The sequence below is a fragment of the Myotis yumanensis genome, unplaced genomic scaffold (genome assembly GCF_028538775.1).
Source record: "Myotis yumanensis isolate MYYU_CA2020_CCGP unplaced genomic scaffold, mMyoYum1.0.hap1 SCAF_1, whole genome shotgun sequence".
In the NCBI taxonomy this organism is placed as follows: Eukaryota; Metazoa; Chordata; class Mammalia; order Chiroptera; family Vespertilionidae; genus Myotis; species Myotis yumanensis.
In genome coordinates this window covers 114,990,739-115,010,206 of record NW_027223752.1, presented here as the reverse complement: position 1 = coordinate 115,010,206, position 19,468 = coordinate 114,990,739, and the positions used below count along the sequence as shown (strand labels likewise).

The 19,468-nt window shown below is 41.5% G+C and overlaps 1 protein-coding gene across 1 annotated transcript; it reads left to right on the top strand.

The window, feature by feature from the left end:
* Nucleotides 1-7,312: 7,312 nt before the first annotated feature.
* LOC139012389 (mitochondrial import inner membrane translocase subunit Tim9-like) lies at nucleotides 7,313-8,823 on the top strand. Its single transcript, XM_070418331.1, has 3 exons — nucleotides 7,313-7,338; nucleotides 8,599-8,705; nucleotides 8,756-8,823. The coding sequence occupies exons 1-3, from the start codon at nucleotides 7,313-7,315 to the stop codon at nucleotides 8,821-8,823; spliced, it is 201 nt and encodes a 66-aa protein (XP_070274432.1).
* Nucleotides 8,824-19,468: the final 10,645 nt, after the last annotated feature.

Genomic DNA, 19,468 nt, shown 5'->3' with positions numbered 1-19,468 from the left:
TAATAAAATATCAGGAACTCCCATTTTATATACACTGAGTGGCCAGATTATTATGACCACCCTATCAGTACTTCGTTGGGCCACCTTTTGCCTTCAATACTGTGGCGATTCTTCTTGGCATTGACTCCACGAGATGTTGAAAAGTGATGCGAGGAATCTGACACCATGCCTGATGAATAGCACTGTCCAGTTCTGTGAGATTTGATGGTTGTGGAACCAGCTGCCTGATGGCTCTTTTAACTTTGCACCACAAATATTCAATCGGATTGAGATCTGGTGATTGTGGGAGCCACCTAAGCAAGGTAAAGTCTTCCTCATGTTCTTGAAACCACTCCTGCACAATCCGAGTACCGTGGCATGGCGCATTGTCTTGTTGGAAGAAGCCATCTCCATTGGGTTATGCCATCAACATGATAGGATGAACCTGACCAGCAACGATACTTAGGTATGTTGTGCTATTCAGACATTTATTATGATCTGGCCCTCTAGCAAATTCAGCGTGAAATTATAGCTAATTTGCCTACAAACGTCAGGTGGTCATAATAATCTGGCCACTCAGTGTATATACACATATTCAGTTTCCTTTAGTTAAGAATCAGGGATAAAATAGCATTAAGCTTCAACAGGAACATAGCTGTGTGGCATGTGCTTTGTGGGGGCAATAAAGACACTATGAGCCTCAAACCTAACAGAAGCAAGTGTTCCCACACTGTATTTAAGAAACTTTTTTCCACTTAAGTTCTCCCAGGACACCTTGCCTGGTATCTCCATAACTTCTCTATGCTTTTCTCTTAAAATTGACTTGTTTTGTGTGGGGGGTTTTTTAACTCAGAGAAGACAAACTCAACATTCAGAGTTGGTGTGTGAAAGTGGTTTTTTAAAAATTATTATTTCAAGTATTACATAGATCTCCTTTATCCCCCATCGACCCCTCCCCGGCCATTCTCACCCCCCAGGACAAGCCCCCACCGCCCCAGTGTCCTGTCCATTGGTTATGCAAATATGCATGCACACAAATCCTTTGGTTGATCTCTTACACACCACCCCGCCCTCTCCTGCCTTCCCTCTGAGGTTTGACAGTCTGATCAATGCTTCTCCATCCTGGATCTATTTTTTGTTCATCAGTTTATGTTGTTCATTATATTCCACAAATTAGTGAGATCATGTGATATTTATCTTTCTCCAACTGGCTTATTTTGCTTAGCATAATGCTCTCCAGGTCCATCCATGCTGTTGCAAATGGTAAAAGTTCCTTCTTTTTTGTAGTAGGGTGGTTAGTATTCCATTGTGTAGATGTACCACAGTTTTTTGATCCACTCATCTGCTGATGGGCACTTAGGCTCTTTCCAAATCTTAGCTATTGTAAATTGTGCTGTTATGAATATAGAGGTGCCTGTGTCCTTTCTGATTGGTGTTTCAGAAGTAATGGTTTTTGAAGGATGTGAAGCCCCGGGGCATGTGAGGTGTCTGTGGAAACATTTGCAGTAATGTGTCCCCATGATTCTTCCTGCTAACCAAGCTTGCTGCTCAGGCACCCTCTCCTTAGTCTCACCAGCACTTGTTATAAGTCTGGTTTATAACAGCTCTATCAGATGGGCCAGATGGCTCCCAAAGAGCCCCAACCAGAGACACAGACCTGTGCAGATGTCTTGCTCTGGGACAGATGGCTTACACTGCCTCCTGCTCCCTTTTGTCCTGGCAGTCTGTGGGAGAGCTGAGTGCTGGGTACACTACAGAAATCTGGGTGGAGCTTTGCAAAGACAGCTTTCAATTAAATATCAAGGACAAGGAAATGATTCAATGTTTTCAAAGATGAGTCACTTTGGGATTAGTCTTTTTACTTGCCTTAGAGGTCTGACCTTTTCTATTCCCAGGTAAGGGAAAGAGTAATATAGTCAAGGTAGTTTTCAGAATGTTGGCAAATCCCATAGTCATGGAATTGGAAAGGACCTTTGCAGTGAGAGCAGCTACCTGCAGGGGAATGTTGGCTGCCTACTGCCAGGAAGCCCCAGGATTGACCTGCTTGTGGAGGCTGACACATCATGTAACTCAAAACATCAGACACCAAATACCAATTGCCTGATTCAAATTATGAAAGAAAGGATCCAGGAGTCAGACTGATGGGCATATCTCCCCTGTAGGAAGTGGGCCTTTGTGGTCCATCTCCAGCATAGTCCACTTTTGATGGAAACTGTTGCTGAATTTTCCCAGAGCAAACAGAATGTAGGGAGGAAGGGAGGTAAGAGCAAGGAACTGTGGACATGGGCCAGCATCACGGTGGAAACCAACCTCTCCGCCACAAGCACCTGCCTCAACTAGACAGGGGGAGGTGAAAGCAACTAGAAAAGGCCTCAGCCCAATTTTTAAATGGCCCAATGGGAAACAATAAGACCTAGGTGAAGTATGAGAAAGCAGCCATAGTACTCAGCCAGTGAGGATCCAGAGGAGGGTCTGAATAAATCAGCTGTGTTTGCTACCCCAGGTGTGCTGGTACAATTGGACAGACAACTGCTCTCGAGAATGTATTAAAAGTCTCGTTTTCGACAAACTTCTGTCTCTGAGTCCATTATTTGAATTCGGACAGGTGAGCATTTCTCACACTTTCCCCATCCCCAGGAAAATACACCGGACACTGACAGAGGTCCTCTCAGGAATGTGTAGATGTGATACACCCCCTTTCAGGCTCCCCTTTGGTCTGTCATATTTTTTCTTTACCCTGCTAATACCATTTGGTCAGCAGAGTTACACATGCTAATTGAGCCTCCCTGAGGTTATACCTTAATCTCTGGACAAGAAGAAAACTTACTGATCAGGTTACATTTTAATTTTCCATGGCAGTAAAACGTAAGTAACTGTAGGACAGTACTCAGGGTAATCAATTCTGAAAAAGATCTTGTGGGGCCAACGCAAGTTGAAAATGTAATCATCGTTCATTTCAACAAACACATTTTATATGTTCCCTGAGTTCCAAAATTGATACCATTTCATGCTAAAACACTAAATATGATTAAGATGGGCACAATTACATCAATAATTAACATTGGCTATCATACACACAAACTAAGGGCATTTTCCCTTCACTAGTTATGATTAATATTATTCAACTAGATGCCTGATGCATGAAAATTCGTGCACTTGGGCGCCGGGGGGTGGGGGTGGGGTGGTCCCTCAGCCCGGCCTGCACCCTCTCACAATCCGGGACCCCTCGGGTAGGGTCCCTAGGCCTGGCCTGAGATCAGGGCCTATCGGGGCTTTCCTTCCCCCCACTGCAGGCAGCTGGCCCCACCCCTGCTGCTGACACTGCTTGCCATCTGTGCAGCACTGCCCCCCTTCCCCTGCCACCAGTGGCCTCCTTCTGCAGGTGACAGGCTAGGGTGCGATGGCTTGACTGGCCTGGGCCTCCCTCTTTCTTTGCTGGGGGGCAGGGCCAGCCCTGCGAGAGGGGCTCTGCCTACCTGATTGTCCCTAACCACTGGTCTGTCTACCTGATCTCCCCTAACCACTCTGCCTGCCTGCCTAATCACCCCAACCGCTTCCTTGGGGGTGGGGCCAGCCTGCAAGGGGACGTGGTGGTCTGGTCTCTGGTCGTTTTGGTAGTGACGCCTCTGGCATTTTATTATATAGGATAATATGGCCATTTACATGTTGTTTCTTAGTTTTTATATACACATTAAAGACTAAATTTATAAGAATACACATACAAATGATACCCAATATTTATATAATTCAACCTTTATTTTAAAAAATAAAATCAATTCCCTAGCTGGTTTGGCTCAGTGGGTAGAGCATCGGCCTGTGGACTCAAGGGTCCTGGGTTCAATTCCGGTCAAAGGCACAAACCTGGGTTGGGGGCTTGACCTCCAGTAGGGGGCATGCAGGAGGCAGCCAATCAATGATTCTCTTCATTGATGTTTTATCTCTCCCTCCCTCTCCCTTCTCTGAAATTAATAAAAATATATTTAAAAAAATAAAATAAAATCAATGAAAACTAAGTACATATTATTTTTTAAAACTATTTATTGTTGAAAGTATTACATATGTCCCCTTTTCTTCCATTGACCCCTTCTAGAACCTCTCACCCGAGGCCTTCACCACCCCATTGTCTATGTCCATAGGTTTTGCATATATGCATACAAGTTCTTGGTTGATCTCTTCCCACCCACCCACCCTCCCCTACCGTCCCTCTGAGATTCCACAGTCTGTTCCATGGTTCTATGTCTCTGGATCCATTCCATTCATTAGTTTATTTTGTTCATTAGATTCCACATATGAGTGAGATCATGTGTTACTTGTCTTTCTCTGGCTGGCTTATTTCACTTAGCATAAGAGTCTCCAGGTCCCTCCATGCTGTCTGAAAGGGTAAGAGATTCTTCTTTTTTACTGTTGCGTAGTATTCCATGGTATAAATGTACCACTGCTTTTTTATCCAATCATCTACTGATGGGCACTTGGGCTGTTTCCAGATCTTAGCTATTGTAAATTGTGTTGCTATGAAGATAGGGAATGCATACATTCTTTCTGATTGGTGCTTTGGGTTTCTTAGGATATATTTCTTAGGATATATATTCCTTATTTAAGGAAACTCCATACTGTTTTCCATAATGGCTGCACCAGTCTGCATTCCCACCAACAGTGTACTGAGGGTTCCCTTTTCTCCACATCCTTGCCAACACTTGTCATTTGCTGATTTGTTGGTGGTAGCCATTGTGACAGGTGTGATGTGATACCACATTGTCATTTTAATTTGCATCTCTCTGATGATCAGTGACTTTGAGCATTTTTTCATATGTCTCCTGTCCTTCCGTATGTCTGCTTTGGAAAAATGTTTATGTCCTCTGCACATTTTTTAAAAATATATTTTTATTTATTTCAGAGAAGAAGGGAGAGGAAGAGAGAGATAGAAACATCATGATGAGAGAGAATCATTGATTGGCTGCCTCCTGCACACCCCACAATGGGGATTGAGCCCACAACCCGGGCATGTGCCCTTCACTGGAATTGAACCTGGGACCCTTCAGTCCACAGGTCGACGCTCTATCCACTGAGCAAAACCTGCTAGGGTTGCCCATTTTTTAATTGGACCGTTTGTCTTCCTTTTGTTGAGTTGCATGAGTTCCTTATATTTTTTGGATAGTAACCCTTCATCAGATGTATTATTCCCAAATATGTTCTCCCATACAGTGGGCTGCCTTTTCATTTTGTTGGTTTCTTTTGCAATACAGAAGCTTTTTATTTTGATGTAGTCCCATTTGATTATTTTCTCCTTAGTTTCCTTTGCCCTAGGAGATGTATCCGTAAACATATTGATACAAGAGATGTCTGAGATTTTGCTGTCTATGGTTTCTTCTAGGATTTTTACAGTTTCACGACTTACATTTAAGTCTTTTATCCATTTTGAGTTTAATCTTGGATATGGTGTAAGTTGGTGGTTTAGTTTCCTTTTTTTTGCATGTATTTATCCAATTTTCTCAACACCATTTATTGAAGAGACTGTCTTAACTCCATTGAATGTTCTTGCCTCCTTTGTGAAATATTAATTGAGTGTAATGGCTTGAGTCAATTTCTGGGGTCTCTGTTCTGTTCCATTGATCTATGTGCCTATTCTTGTGCCAGTACCAGGCTGTTTTGAGTACAGTGGCTTTGTAGTATAATTTGATATCTGATATTGTGATCCCTCCAACTTTGTTCTTTCTCATGATTACTGCAGCTATTTGGGGTCCTTTTGGTTCCCTATAAATTTTTGGAGTATTAGTTCTAGATCTGTGAAATATGCTGTTGTTATTTTAATAGGGATTGCATTGAATCTGTAGATCACTTTGGGTAGCATGCACATTTTAATGATGTTAATTCTACCAATCCATGAACATGGTATATGCTTCCACTTGTTTATATCTTCCTATATCTTCTTTTTCAATGTCCTGTAGTTTTCTGAGTACAAGTGTTTTACCTCCTTGTTTAAGTTTATTCCTAAGTATCTTAATTTTTTTGTTGCAATGGTAAATGGGATTGTGTGTTTAGTTTCTCTTTCTGAGAATTCATTATTGGTGTATAAAAAGCCATAGATATTTGGGTGTTGATTTTGTATCCTGCTACATTGCCAAATTTATTTATTAAATCTGGTAGTTTTTTGGTGGAGTCCTTAGGGTTTTCTATGTACAATACCATGTCATCTGTGCATGTGAGAATTTTACTTCCTCTTTTCCAATTTGGATGGCTTTAATTTCTTCTTCTTGTCTGATAGCTGTGGCTAGGACTTCCAGTGCTATGTTGAATAAGAGTGGTGAAAGTGGACAACCCTGTCTTGCTCATGTTCTTACAGAAAATGATTTTAGTTTTTGCCCATTGAGTATGATGTTCGCTGAAGATTTTGGCATATATGACCTTTATTATGTTGAGGTATGATCCTTTTATACCCATTTTGTTGAGAGTTTTCATCAAAAATGGGTGTTGGATTTTGTTGAATGCTTTTTCTGCATCTATTGCTATGATCAGGTGAGTTTTGTCTTTCAGTTTGTTTATGTGATGTATCATGTTTATTGATTTGCGAATATTGTACCAGTCTTGCATCCCTGGAATAAATCCCACTTGGTCATAGTGTATGATCTTTTTAATATATTGCTGGATGCGATTTGCTAATATTTTGTTGAGGATTTTAGCATCTATGTTCATCAGGGATATTGGCCTGTAATCGCTTTCTTTTTTTTTTTTAAACATATTTTATTGATTTTTTATAGAGAGGAAGAGAGAGGGATAGACAGTTAGAAACATCGATGAGAGAGAAACATCGATCAGCTGCCTCCTGCACACCTCCCACTGGGAATGTGCCCGCAACCAAGGTACATGCCCTTAACCGGAATCGAACCTGGGACCTTTCAGTCCGCAGGCCGACACTCCATCCACTGAGCCAAACCGGCTAGGGCTGTAATCTCTTTCTTTGTGGTGTCTTTTTCTGGTTTTAGAATTAGAATAATGCTGGCCTCATAAAAAAAGCTTGGAAGTGTTCTTTCTTCTTGAAATTTTTGGAACAGTTTGAGGAGTATAGGTGTTAGTTCCTCTTTGAATATTTGGTAAAACTCCCCTATGAAGATCCAGCAGCGAAGGCATCCGCTGTGACCCCAACCCTCCGCCCCCGGACAAGACTGGCAGCACAGTCCCCCCAGCCTTTTACTGTTGTCGGAAGAGAGGGCCTGTGCTTACATGAGATATAAGGCCTCACTGGAGACATTCAAGCAAAAATTGGACAACTACTTTTCCAGAACAGAAAGGAAACTCGTGCATCAGAAAAGGTAACTAATAAAGGTGCCAAAAGAATATGGCTGCACAAATTCCAGAATCTGAAAATAAAACAGTTTAAAGAATTTCTTGGAGCTTGGCTAGAACAAGACTGCGCACAAAGACCACAAGGGGGTGCACCAAGAAAGCATAAAAGATGCGGAGACAAAAAAACATGACAGAAATGGAGGATATAGAGCTAAGAATCGAAATTTTGAGGGCTTGCTATAAACTTGTGCAGAGCCTCATGAAAACTAATGAGACCCTCGATGCTACGATAAAGAAATTAGAAAGTAAGCATACACGGACTGAAATAAAGAATATTATACCCAATAGCACACCAGAGGAGCACAAGAATCAAACCAAAGATTTGACAAAAAACACCCAACTGGAAAAGCAAAATGAAAAAAGAATCCAAAAGTGTGAAGATAGTGTAAGGAGCCTCTGGGACAGCTTCAAGCGCACTAATATCAGAATAATAGGGGTGCCAGAAGATGAGAGACAGCAAGATATTGAAAACCTATTTGAAGAAATAATGGCAGAAAACTTCCCCCACCTGGTGAAAGAAAGGGACTTACAGGTCCAAGAAGCGAAGAGAACCCCAAACAAAAGGAATCCAAAGAGGACCACACCAAGACACATCATCATTAAAATGCCAAGAGCAAAAGACAAAAAGAGAATCTTAAAAGCAGCAAGAGAAAGAGACTCAATTACCTACAAGGGAATACCCATACGACTGTCAGCTGATTTCTCAACAGAAACTTTGCAGGCCAGAAGGGAATGGCAAGAAATATTCAAAGTACTGAATACCAAGAACCTACAACCAAGATTACTTTATCCAGCAAAGCTATCATTCAGAATTGAAGGTCAGATAAAGAGCTTCACAGATAAGGAAAAGCTAAAGGACTTCATCACCACTAAACCAGTACTATACGAAATGCTGAAAGGTTTCCTTTAAGAAGAGGAAGAAGAAAAAGGTAAAGATACAAATTGTGAACAGCAAACATGCATCTATCAACAAGTGAATCTAAGAATCAAGTGAATAAATAATCTGATGTACAGAATGAACTGGTGATTACAATGAATCAGGGACATAGAAGGGGAATGGACTGACTATTCTTGGGGGCGGGGAAAGGGAAATGGGAGATGCGGGAAGAGAATGGACAAAAATCGTGCACCTATGGATGAGGACAGTGGGTGGGGAGTGACGGCGGAGGGTGGGGCAGGAACTGGGAGAAGGGGAGTTATGGGAAAAAAAGAGGAACAAATGTAATCAGAACAATAAAGATTTAATTTAAAATAAATAAATAAATAAATAAATTACATCATGAGAAAAAAAAAAAAAGAATTTCTTGGAGCCTACTATAAACTTACAGAAACCTGCTTTTTGGACTGTGTTAAACACTTCACAACAAGAGAAGTAAAACCTGAAGAGACCACCTGTTCAGAACATTGCTTACAGAAATATTTAAAAATGACGCAAAGGAATATCATATTCAGCAGAATGAAGCCCTGGCATCCAAAGCAGGACTCCTTGGCCAGCCACCATAGAGACATCCTGATGGGTGGACTTTCCCTGAAAGGTTGCCAATAGCTTTGCACTGGAAGTGAGGATTCATCTGATAGAATCCCCTGAAAGCAGTAGCCACCATGTTTACCATCTGTCATGATTGTGGCAAATGGAAACCATTGAAGAAACAAAATTGCTATTTACCAGGGATAATCAAAATAGAAGGTCTTATTGTCCAATCAAAATAGTAAGATGCAACATTTGTTGAGTCTTTATGATTCAGGAGCTTAGTCACTTGATTAGAAAAATAAACCATTGTTTCTTTAATTGTGACTATTAATTTCAAAGCAAAATATGTGTTCAATCATGAATGAGATAGAAAAATTTTATTTCTAAAAGTTAAATAAATGGCCCTGACCAGTTTGGCTCAGTGGCTAGAGCGTCAGCCTGTGGACTGAAAAGTCCCAGGTTCGATTCCGGTCAAGGGCATGTACCTTGGTTGTGGGTACATCCCCAGTAGCGGGTGTGCAGGAGGCAGCTGATCGATGTTTCTCTCTCATCGATGTTTCTAGCTCTCTATCTCTTTCCCTTCCTCTCTGTAAAAAATCAATATATATATATTTTTAAAAGTTAAATAAATGGAAATATCACTGTGCAAACAAACAAACAAACAAACAAAAAAAAAAGAAAGAAAGAAAGAAAAAACAACAACTTCCCTATGAAGCCATCTGGATCAGGGTTTTTGTTTGCTGGGAGTATTTTTTTTTAATTTCTGCTTCTATTTCATCAGTTGTTATTTGCCTATTCAGGTTTTCTGATTCCTCCTGATTCAGTTTTGATAGAGTGTATTTTTTTTTAGGAATTTGTCCATTTCATCTATATTGTCCAGCTTGTTGGCATATAGTTTTTCATAGTATTTTTTTTTACAATCCTTTGCATTTCTGTGGTGTCAGATGTTACATCACCGTTTTCATTTCTGATTCTATTTATTTATGTCCTCTGTTTCTGGAGGAGTCTGGCTTAAGGTTTATCAATGTTGTTTACCTTTTCAAAGAACCAGCTCTTGGTTTCATTGATTTTTTTGTATTGTTTTTTCAGCCTCTATTTCATTTATTTCTGCTCTAATCTTTATTATTTCCTTCCTTCAACTTACTCTAGGCTTTTCTTGTTGTCCTCTTTCTAATTCTTTAAGTTGTAGGGTTAAATAGTTTATTACTAATTTTTCTTATTTTTTGAGGTAGGTCTGTAGTGCTATGAACTACCCTCTCAGGATTGCTTTTGCTGTGTCTCAGAGATTTGGGGTTGTTGTGTGTTCATTATCATTTGTTTCCAGGAATTTTCTGATTTCTTTGTTGATCTCATTGGTAATGTATTTATTGTTTAATAACATGCTATTTAGCCTCCATGTGTTTTAATGTTTTTATTGTAGTTGACTTCTAATTTCATTCCACTGTGATCTGAGAAAATCCTTGATATTATTTCAATCTTCTTGAACTTGTAGAGACTTGTTTTGTGTCCTAACATGTGGTCTATCTTTGTGAATGACCCATGTGCACTGGAGAAGAATGTATATTCTGCAGCTTTGGTGTGAAATGTTCTATAAATGCTAATTAAGTCCACCTACTCCAGTGTGTCCTTTAGGGCCACTGTTTCCTTATTAATTTTTTGTCTGGAAGATCAATCCAGTGAAGTCAGAGGGTTGTTAAAGTCCCCTACCATGACTGCATTGTTGTCAATCTCTCCCTTAAAGTCCTCTAGAAAATTTTAAATATATTTAGGTGCTCCTATATTGGGTGCAAATATGTTTACAGGGTTATATCCTCTTGTTGGATCGATCCCTTTAGTATTATATAGTGACCTTTTTTAAAAATATATTTTTTATTGATTTCAGAGAGGAAGGGAGAGGGAGAGAGAGAAAGAAATATCAATGATGAGAATTATTGATTGGCTGTCTCCTGCACATTGGGGATTGAGCCCGCCATCCCCAAAAGCATGTGCCCTTGACCAGAATCGAACCTGGGACCCTTTAGTCCACAGGCCAATGCTCTATCCTCTAAGCCAAACCATCTAGGGCAGTGGTCCTCAAACTTTTTAAACAGGGGGCCAGTTCACTGTCCCTCAGACCGTTGGAGGCCGGACTATAGTTTTAAAAAAAAAACTGTGGCCCTAACTGGTTTGGCTCAGTGGATAGAGTGTCAGCCTGCAGACTGAAAGGTCGCAGGTTCGATTCTGGTCAAGGGCATGTACCTTGGTTGCGAGCACCTCCCCAGTAGGAGGTGTGTAAGAGGCAGCTGATCAATGTTTCTAACTCTCTATCCCTCCCCTTTCCTCTCTGTAAAAAATCAATAAAAAAAATATATTAAAAAAAACAAACAAACTAAAAACTATGAACAAATTCCTATGCACACTGCACATATCTTATTTTGAAGTAAAAAAACAAAACGGGAACAAATACAATATTTGTATTTGCATGTGGCCCGAGGGCCATAGTTTGAGGACCTCTGATCTAGGGCATAGAGTGACCTTGATTGTCTCTTGTGATGGCCTTCATTTTGAAGTCCATTTTGTCATATATCAATATTGAAACCCCAGCTCTTTTATTTCGTTTCCATTTGTATGGAAACTTTTTCCATCCCTTCACTCTCATCCTGTGTGAGTCTTTTGTCCTGAGGTAGGTCTCTTGTAGACAACATATATATGGGTCATGATTTCTTATCCATCCAGCTACCCTATGTCTTTTGATTGATGCATTTAATCCATTTACATTTAAGATTATTATTGCCATTTTTTAAATATTTTATTGATTTTTCACAGAGAGGAAGGGAGAGAGATAGAGAGTTAGAGACATCGATGAGAGAGAAACATCGATCAGCTGCCTCCTGCACATCCCCTACTAGGGATGTGCCCGAAATCCAGGTACATGCCCTTGACCGGAATCGAACCCGGGACCCTTCAGTCCACAGGCCAATGTTCTATCCACTGAGGCAAACTGGTTTCGGCAATTATTGCTATTTTTATTCTGCATGCCTCTGTTTCTCTCTCCATTTCTTCTTCTCATTACAGCAGTCCCTTTAGCATTTCCTGCAATGCTGGTTTGGTGGTGATAAATTCCTTTAGCTTTTTTGTTTGTCTGGAAAGCTCTTTATTTCACCATCTATTTTGAATGATAGCCTTGCTGGATATAGTAATCTTGGGTTCAGATCCTTGCTTTTTATTCCCTTGAATACTTCATGCCATTTCTTCTGGCCTATAGAGTTTCTAATGTGAAATCAGCTGATAGCCTTATGAGAGCTCCATTGTAGGTAACAAATTGCTTTTCTCTCGCTGCCTTTAAGATTCTCTGTCTTTAATTTTTGGCATTTTAAGTATGATATGTCTGGGCATGGGTCTGTTTTAGTTTTTCTTGCTTGGGACTCTCTGTGCCTCCTGGACTTGTGTGACTTTTTCTTTCATCAGGTTAGGGAAGTTTTCTGCCATTATTTCTTCAAACAGTTCTCGATTCCTTACTCACTTTTTTCTCCTTCTGGCACTCTTATTATGTGAATATTGTTATATTTCATGTTGTTCCACAGCTCCCTTAAACTGTCCTCCTGTTTTGTAATTGTTTTTTCTTTTTGGTTCTCTGATTAATTTTTTTTCTACCCTGTCTTCTAATTCATTGATCCAATCTTTGGCTTCCCCTAATCTGTTGTGTATTCCTTCTAGTGTGTTCTCCTCCCCTGCCCCCCATGTGTTCTTTATTAGTTCTAAGTCATTCTTTATTTCATAGTTACTATGAAATAGTAACTCATGCTGTTGAACATCTTTACCATCATTATTCTGAACGCTGAATCAGATAAATTTCTTATCTCCATTTTGTTTATCTCTTCTTCTGGAGAAATATCTTATTCTTTCTTTCTTTTTTTTTTGTCTCCCCATTTTGGTTGCCTTTTTGGGTTTGTGTCTATGTATTTGGTAGATCTGCTATGACTCCCCATATCTACTGCAAGACAATATCAGACTCTTTTTCTGATTGGCCCTGAGTACCCTGTTTGGAGCTATCAGCAATCCACAGCTTGTGACTCCCTCTGCTGGGGCTGAGTGTCTTTGGAAAGAACCAAGATGTGCACTAGGATCTGCTTTTCCTAGTCCCAGGCCCATAAGGAGATCAGGCAAAGACTCAAAGCCTCCAGAGATCTACCTCTGCCTTCAGTCTGATTTTATCCAGGCTTGATTAGCCTCAGACTATTGACCACAGGGTGGAGCTTGAGGTCTTCCAACAGGGTGGGGCAAGTGCCTTTTCCCCAAGCAAAAAGTGCCTGAATAGCAAAGGTCCATGGAGAAAGATGTCCTCCACAGTGTGAGGGAATGACTCAGCACAGGACTCTGGGGTGGCTGCCCTCCAAGCTCCAACCCCAGAGCCGCTAGCCCTAGACCAGTGATGGTGAACCTTTTGAGCTTTGCATGTCAGCATTTTGAAAAACCCTAACTTAACTCTGGTGCCGTGTCACATATAGAAATTTTTTGATATTTGCAACCATAGTAAAACAAAGATGTATATTTTTGATATTTATTTTATATATTTAAATGCCATTTAACAAAGAAAAATCAACCCAAAAAATGAGTTCGTGTGTCACCTCTGACACGCGTGTCATAGGTTCGCCATCACTGCCCTAGACTCTCCTCACACAGCTCCAGTCCACTCTGCCCTCCCTCTGCCAGAGCCCAAGGTGACACACAAAATTTTGGCTGCACACAAAATTTTGCATGTTGGCCCTTTAAGAGGGTGCCTGCATTTCCAGCCATCTCTAGCTGGCAAATAGCAACAGTGCCGCTTTTTACAGCCATATGTCCTGTGGCCACCTTTCTCAGTTCCAGTTCAGTGGGCTAGGGAGCCCAGCTTGGGGTTTAGACCCCAGGATTCTCAGCAGGAACCCCCCACAGCTAAGACTTCCTACCAGTCTCTACTTCCTACCAGTCTCTATGTGGTCTCAACTTTCCATCCTTGGTTTTCAGTGTTCTCTCCAGCTAGTCTTCAGTTGATTTTTTCAGGGTGGTTTTTCTGTATTTTAGTTGTAATTCCAGTTTGTTCCTGGGAGAGTGTCAGTGTAGCTTCCACTTACTCCACTGCCATTTTTAAGACCTGCAAATACTACTTTTACTGAACAAGTTGAAATGCAACAAACACAATGTGTATGATCATCCTTGTTATAAATAAGAAAAACTATGTATGATAAATCTGATGGGGGAACTTAAGGTAACATATGCCAACTATATGATGATGATGATGCATTGCAGTTCTCTTCTTTAGGTGCTCAGTGGCTCCAAGAGGTATACCCAAAGAAAACCAGCCCAATAGATGCAAAGAAATGTCTTGAGTAGCAGTTATCTTTGATTTCAAAACAAATCATCTCAAAACTTACTGGTTTAACTTTAAAACAATAAACATTATCTGTCACTGTTCTGTGGGTTTTCTGGGGGTTTCTATTGTTCTGGGCCAGCCTAGCAGTGTTGGGGGCCAGATGTAAGCTGGCAAGGTCCTTGCACCTGAAGGGGCTAGCAAGGCTGGGACCCTTACCCACACAGTTTTCCCAGACTTGTTTGGATGGCGGTTATCAGTAGAATGAGAGCAACATTTGTAGAATGAGAACAGCCTTTCATGGCTTACCAAGAAGTCTGTAACTATTTACTGAGATATGCTGTGCTGAGAACTTGTCCTTCTGCTGTGTCCCTCCCTTAGAGATTAAGAGGAACAAAGAATACATTCCTCTTGATAGACCTCCTATTCAGTGTGCTGTGTATAAATAAGATTGTGTGGCTAATAAAGTTGCTTCAGTTCATCGAGAGAACTAGAGTCCTCCCGACCCCGCTTTCCTGCTTTCTTTCTTTTCTCAATTCCCACCTCCCTGCCTCAGCCCGGCTCAACCTTGTCAGGCTGGCCCTGACATAGCACAGCCTAGAAGATCTACAGTGGCCTGGTTCACATACCTGGTGGTTGGCAGGCTAGTTGATGAAAGGGGCCACACTCATCTGGCGGTTGATTTGTCAGATGGGATGATGACCACATGAGTATCATCCTCCATCAGGTTAGCAGGAGTTTTTCACAAGGTGGTCCAAGAGTTCCCAGCAGCACGAGAGAGCAAGTCATAATTGTAAGCACTTTTTAAGACTTTCCTCATATAAGATTTGCTAATGTCCCATAGAACAAGCCAAGTAACATGGCCAATCCTAGATTCAGAGAATGGAGAAATAGACTCAACCTCTTGATGGAAAAAACTGAAAAATACAGTAATTAATGTTGTTAATAGGTTCTGTGACTTTAAGCGAAACAACATATAGCTAAACCAATTTTACCATAAGCTAATTGATATAAACAAGAGTTAAGTTCCCACAGCCCCTCAACAACATTATAATGAAATGTTATTCAAGGACATGCTGTACTGTGGCTCTTCTGTTTAATCTACCATACCTTGGAAGCCAAAGTAGAGAGATTAAATGATATTCCTTGTGACCAGAATGGGTGTATATCTCTGGTTGAAACATATTTCTATGAAGTGGGTGGAGGCTCTTCTGATTTAACTACTGAGTTCATCTAATAAGGCTGCTCTCTTGGGTCTTCTATTATACCTTAGGCCAGTGATGGCAAACCTATGACACGCGTGTCAGAGGTGATACGCGAACTCATTTTTTTGGTTGATTTTTCTTTGTTAAATGACATTTAAATATATAAAATAAATATCAAAAATATACATCTTTGTTTTACTATGGTTGCAAATATAAAAAAATTTCTATATGTGACACAGCACCAGAGTTAAGTTAGGGTTTTTCAAAATGCTGACACTCCGAGCTCAAAAGGTTCGCCATCACTGCCTTAGGCAAAGATAAAACTAGAGGTAGGCAGAGGCTTGGGCTCTATAGGCTACATGAAGAAATTTAGGTCTTGATCCCAAGAGCAATGGGAAGACATAAAACATTTTAGGAACGAGGGAGATAAGATCACTTGGGCTGCATTGAGAACAGTAATTCTAGAAGTTTTGCTAGGAAGGGGAATAGTGAAATAAGGCTTAAGTCACAGAATGTGGGGTCAAGGGACAGGTGTTATTTTTATTATTTTTTAAAGAATAGTTTATTGCTTTTTAGAGAGAGGAAGGGAGAGGAAGAGAGAGAAACATTGATGTGAAAGTGTAATATCAATCGGCTGCCTCCTGCACACTCCCAATATGATATGGAGCCCTCAACACCAGCATGTGCCCTGATTGGGAATCGAACCTGCAACTTTGGTGCACAGGATAATGCCCAACCAACTGAGCTACACCGGTCAGGGCCAGGTGTTTTGTTTTATTTGGAGGTGGTTTTTTGTTTGTTTGTTATTTTTTCAGCAAAAGATGGTTTAAACTAGAGCTTGTTTGAATACTGATGAAAAGATCCAATATTGTAAAAGGTTAAAGGGAAAGCCCAGAGAATTGGGAAGAGAAACTTCAGCATACATGGGAGTTGGCTAAAAACAAAAAATTTATCATACAATAAAATTGATTGTATTTTTGTTGTATAGTTCTATTGATTTTAACATGTGTAAATTCATGTAACTGTCACCAAAATCAGGGTACAGAAGAGATCCACCACCCCAAACCCTATTTTTTTAATATATATTTTATTGATTTCTTACAGAGAGGGAGAGAGATAGAGAGTTAGAAACATCGATGAGAGAGAAACATCGATCAGCTGCCTCCTGCACACCCCCCACTGGGGATGTGCCCACAACCAAGGTACATGCCCTTGACCGGAACCGAACCTGGGACCCTTCAGTCCACAGGCTGACGCTCCATCCACTGAGCCAAACCGGTTTCGGCCCAAACCCTATTATACTATCCCTTTATAGTCACTCCTCCACTCCTAACTCCTGGCAACCACTGACTTATTCTCTATCATTACCATTTCAATCTTTTCAAGAGTGTCATTTTGAGACTAGCTTCTTTCATCAGTATAATGTCTGCTGTTATAACTCTAAGTTGTTGGGTACATCAATACTTTCTTTTTATTCCATTGGGATCAGCTTCTGATAGTATTTCCTGGGTCAATAAATGCTATCACTATTCTACCAGTTACTTGGGACAAAAACCTTGGGATCATCTTTGACTCTTTTCTAACCTGTGCATTCAATCCATTAGCAAATTCTGATGGATTTTCAAAACACACCTAAAATCTTCTTACCACCCCATTGTTGTCATCTAGTTCAGGCTACCATCGTCTTCTGTCAAGATTAGTGCTTCATGCCCACCCCCCCCCCCCCCCGCCACATACACAGTCTATTCTCCACACAATAGAATTATCCCTTCAGAGACTTAAGTCTGATCAAGGTACTTTTATGCTAAAAACTCTTAAGTGAGTTCAGTGGTAACAATCCAAACATGTCATCATGGCCTACAATATGACTGGGCCCCTGGCTCCCTCTCTGATTTCATCTCCTACCAACTCCCCATCACTCTCTATCAATTATAGTGGTCTCCTTGCTATTCCTATAGCATGTCAAGCATATTCCTGCCTCAGATTATTTGAATTTTCTGTCACCTCTGTCTGGAACACTCTTTCCCTAGCTGTCCACATGGCTCACTCCCATCAAGTCAATTCTAGTTTCTGCTTAAATTCCCTTACCAATGAGTTCTTCTCAAACATTTAAAATACCAGCTACCTGACACCACTGTCAAACTTTACTTTGTTCTTATTCTTAGCACATATCCCTTCATAGCAGATATATATTTGCTTCTCTGTCTCCCTATACTTTAGGACAGGAACTTATTTGTTCAATGCTCAACAAGCACCTACATGAGTGCCTTGCCTGGCATATAGTGGGAGTTCAGTGAGCATTTTAAAAAATATATATTTTATTGATTTTTTACAGAGAGGAAGGGAGAGGGATACAGAGTTAGAAACATCTATGAGAGAGAAACATGGATCAGCTGCCTCCTGCACACCCCCCACTAGGGATGTGCCTGCAATCAGGGTACATGTCCCTGACCGGAATTGAACCTAGGACCCTTCAGTCCGCAGGCCGACGCTCTATCCACTGAGCCAAACCGGTTAGGGCTCAGTGAACATTTTTGATTGAATAAATTATAGGAAGAAAGGACAGGATGGGAATACATGTAGATTTCTAGATTTTAGGGCATTCTACATTTTCTGTTACTTATATGTACAGTAAGATAATCAGAGGAAGGGGTATAGTAAAGTGTTGGGTTAGAGATCTGCAGAGATAGTGGAGAGCAAGTTAAGTAGAAAAATATAATGAAATTTCCAGGCACTGTTCACAGTCCATTTAAGGTTGAAATTATTAATTTAGTGATGCCAATCTGTTCAGCAGGACAATTTTCTATGATAAGGCACAGGCATGGAGAAGCATTTTAGTACATCCAGGGTAGAAGACTTAGTTGGGGAAAAAGGAGTGTTGGGCAGGCTTAAGGGTAAATTAGAGCAGGATTGTAATGCTGTGCCATTGAATCTAAGATGGATAAGGAGGGAAGTGAAGAGTGAAGCTTAAGTACAGGCTTTCAACAGATTGGCAGTCCTGATAAAGTGGAAAAACACACAACAGTTATGGTGAAGTTCTTTTTTCTTGTTAATCCTTTCCTGAGGATATATTCTTTTCCGTGGATTTTTAGAGAGAATGGAAGAGAGGGAGGGACGGGGGAGGGAAGCGGGGGGGGGGGGGGGGGCGGGGGGGGGGAGGGAGAGGAGAGAGGGAGAGAGAGATGACCGGGTTCGGATAATCTAGCCCATGACCCTTGTGTGTGAGCCTATGACCCTTGTGTGTGTCGGGGGGAGGGGGCACGTCCAACCACTGAGCCACACCTGCCAGGGCTTTGGTGAAGTTCTTGAGCAATCAAGCTGAAAGGATATCAGGCTGTGGTTGGACAGAGGGATGTTCCAATTATTGATTCCTGACGTAATAGCGTTTCTGGCGATAAGATCCAGGTTTTTGACTGGGGTTGGGAGGCTGATATAAGGCGCTAGAGATGACGCACGGGTGTTAAAGGTGTTGTACACATTGACTATGAAATTATCAAGCTGGGAGACAAGAGAAAGTAAGGGGCTGGATGCACAAATAAGCAGATGCTCTCGACAGAGGCGGTTACGTGGGTGGAGAGTCTTGACAATAAGCGTCGGAGAAGTAACGGTTTTTACGAGGTGGCAGTGTTCGGCACATAATCCCCACCTTTGGAACGTGGGAAGTGAGGATACTAATCCATGTGAGGGGGTTCCAAGGGATGCCCCAAAGGACAGCCAGGTCTCAGTCCACCAAGGAATGAGGCTCAGAGAAAAGTTGATCGGAAAGCGGAAATCTCAGAGGAAGACCGAAAGGGGACCGAAGCAACAGAAAACACTGACACTCCTTGTCCTTTATGTACCTTCCTCCCAACCTGCGCGCGCGCCACACAGGCTCCACAACCCAGAAAACGCGCAGGGAAAACTGTAGGAACCCCGGTTCTCTTTCAACTCCCCGCGGAAGCGCTCTCCGCGGCTCTCTCGGGTGTCCGCGCTTTCCCATTGGCAGCAGCTTCCGCCAGCTCCGACCCGCTTCCGCTCACGTCTTTGCTGGGCGGAGCCTTCCTTAAAAGCCACTTCCGTCTGACTCCGCCCCCTCAATCCCTTTTTTGGCGGCTTCTGGCTTCAGGCCGCACCCCATTCCCTGCGGTCCCGTCCTTCCCCCCG

What these genes read in the sequence shown, in the direction of transcription:
- LOC139012389 (XM_070418331.1), top strand. Translation starts at nt 7,313, where the DNA reads ATGGCTGCACAAATTCCAGAATCTGA. An exon ending in GCACAAATTCCAGAATCTGA is followed by an intron (nt 7,339 to 8,598) that starts AAATAAAACAGT and finishes AATAAATTACAT; the next exon opens with CATGAGAAAAAAAAAAAAAG. An exon ending in AAGAGAAGTAAAACCTGAAG is followed by an intron (nt 8,706 to 8,755) that starts AGACCACCTGTT and finishes AAAATGACGCAA; the next exon opens with AGGAATATCATATTCAGCAG.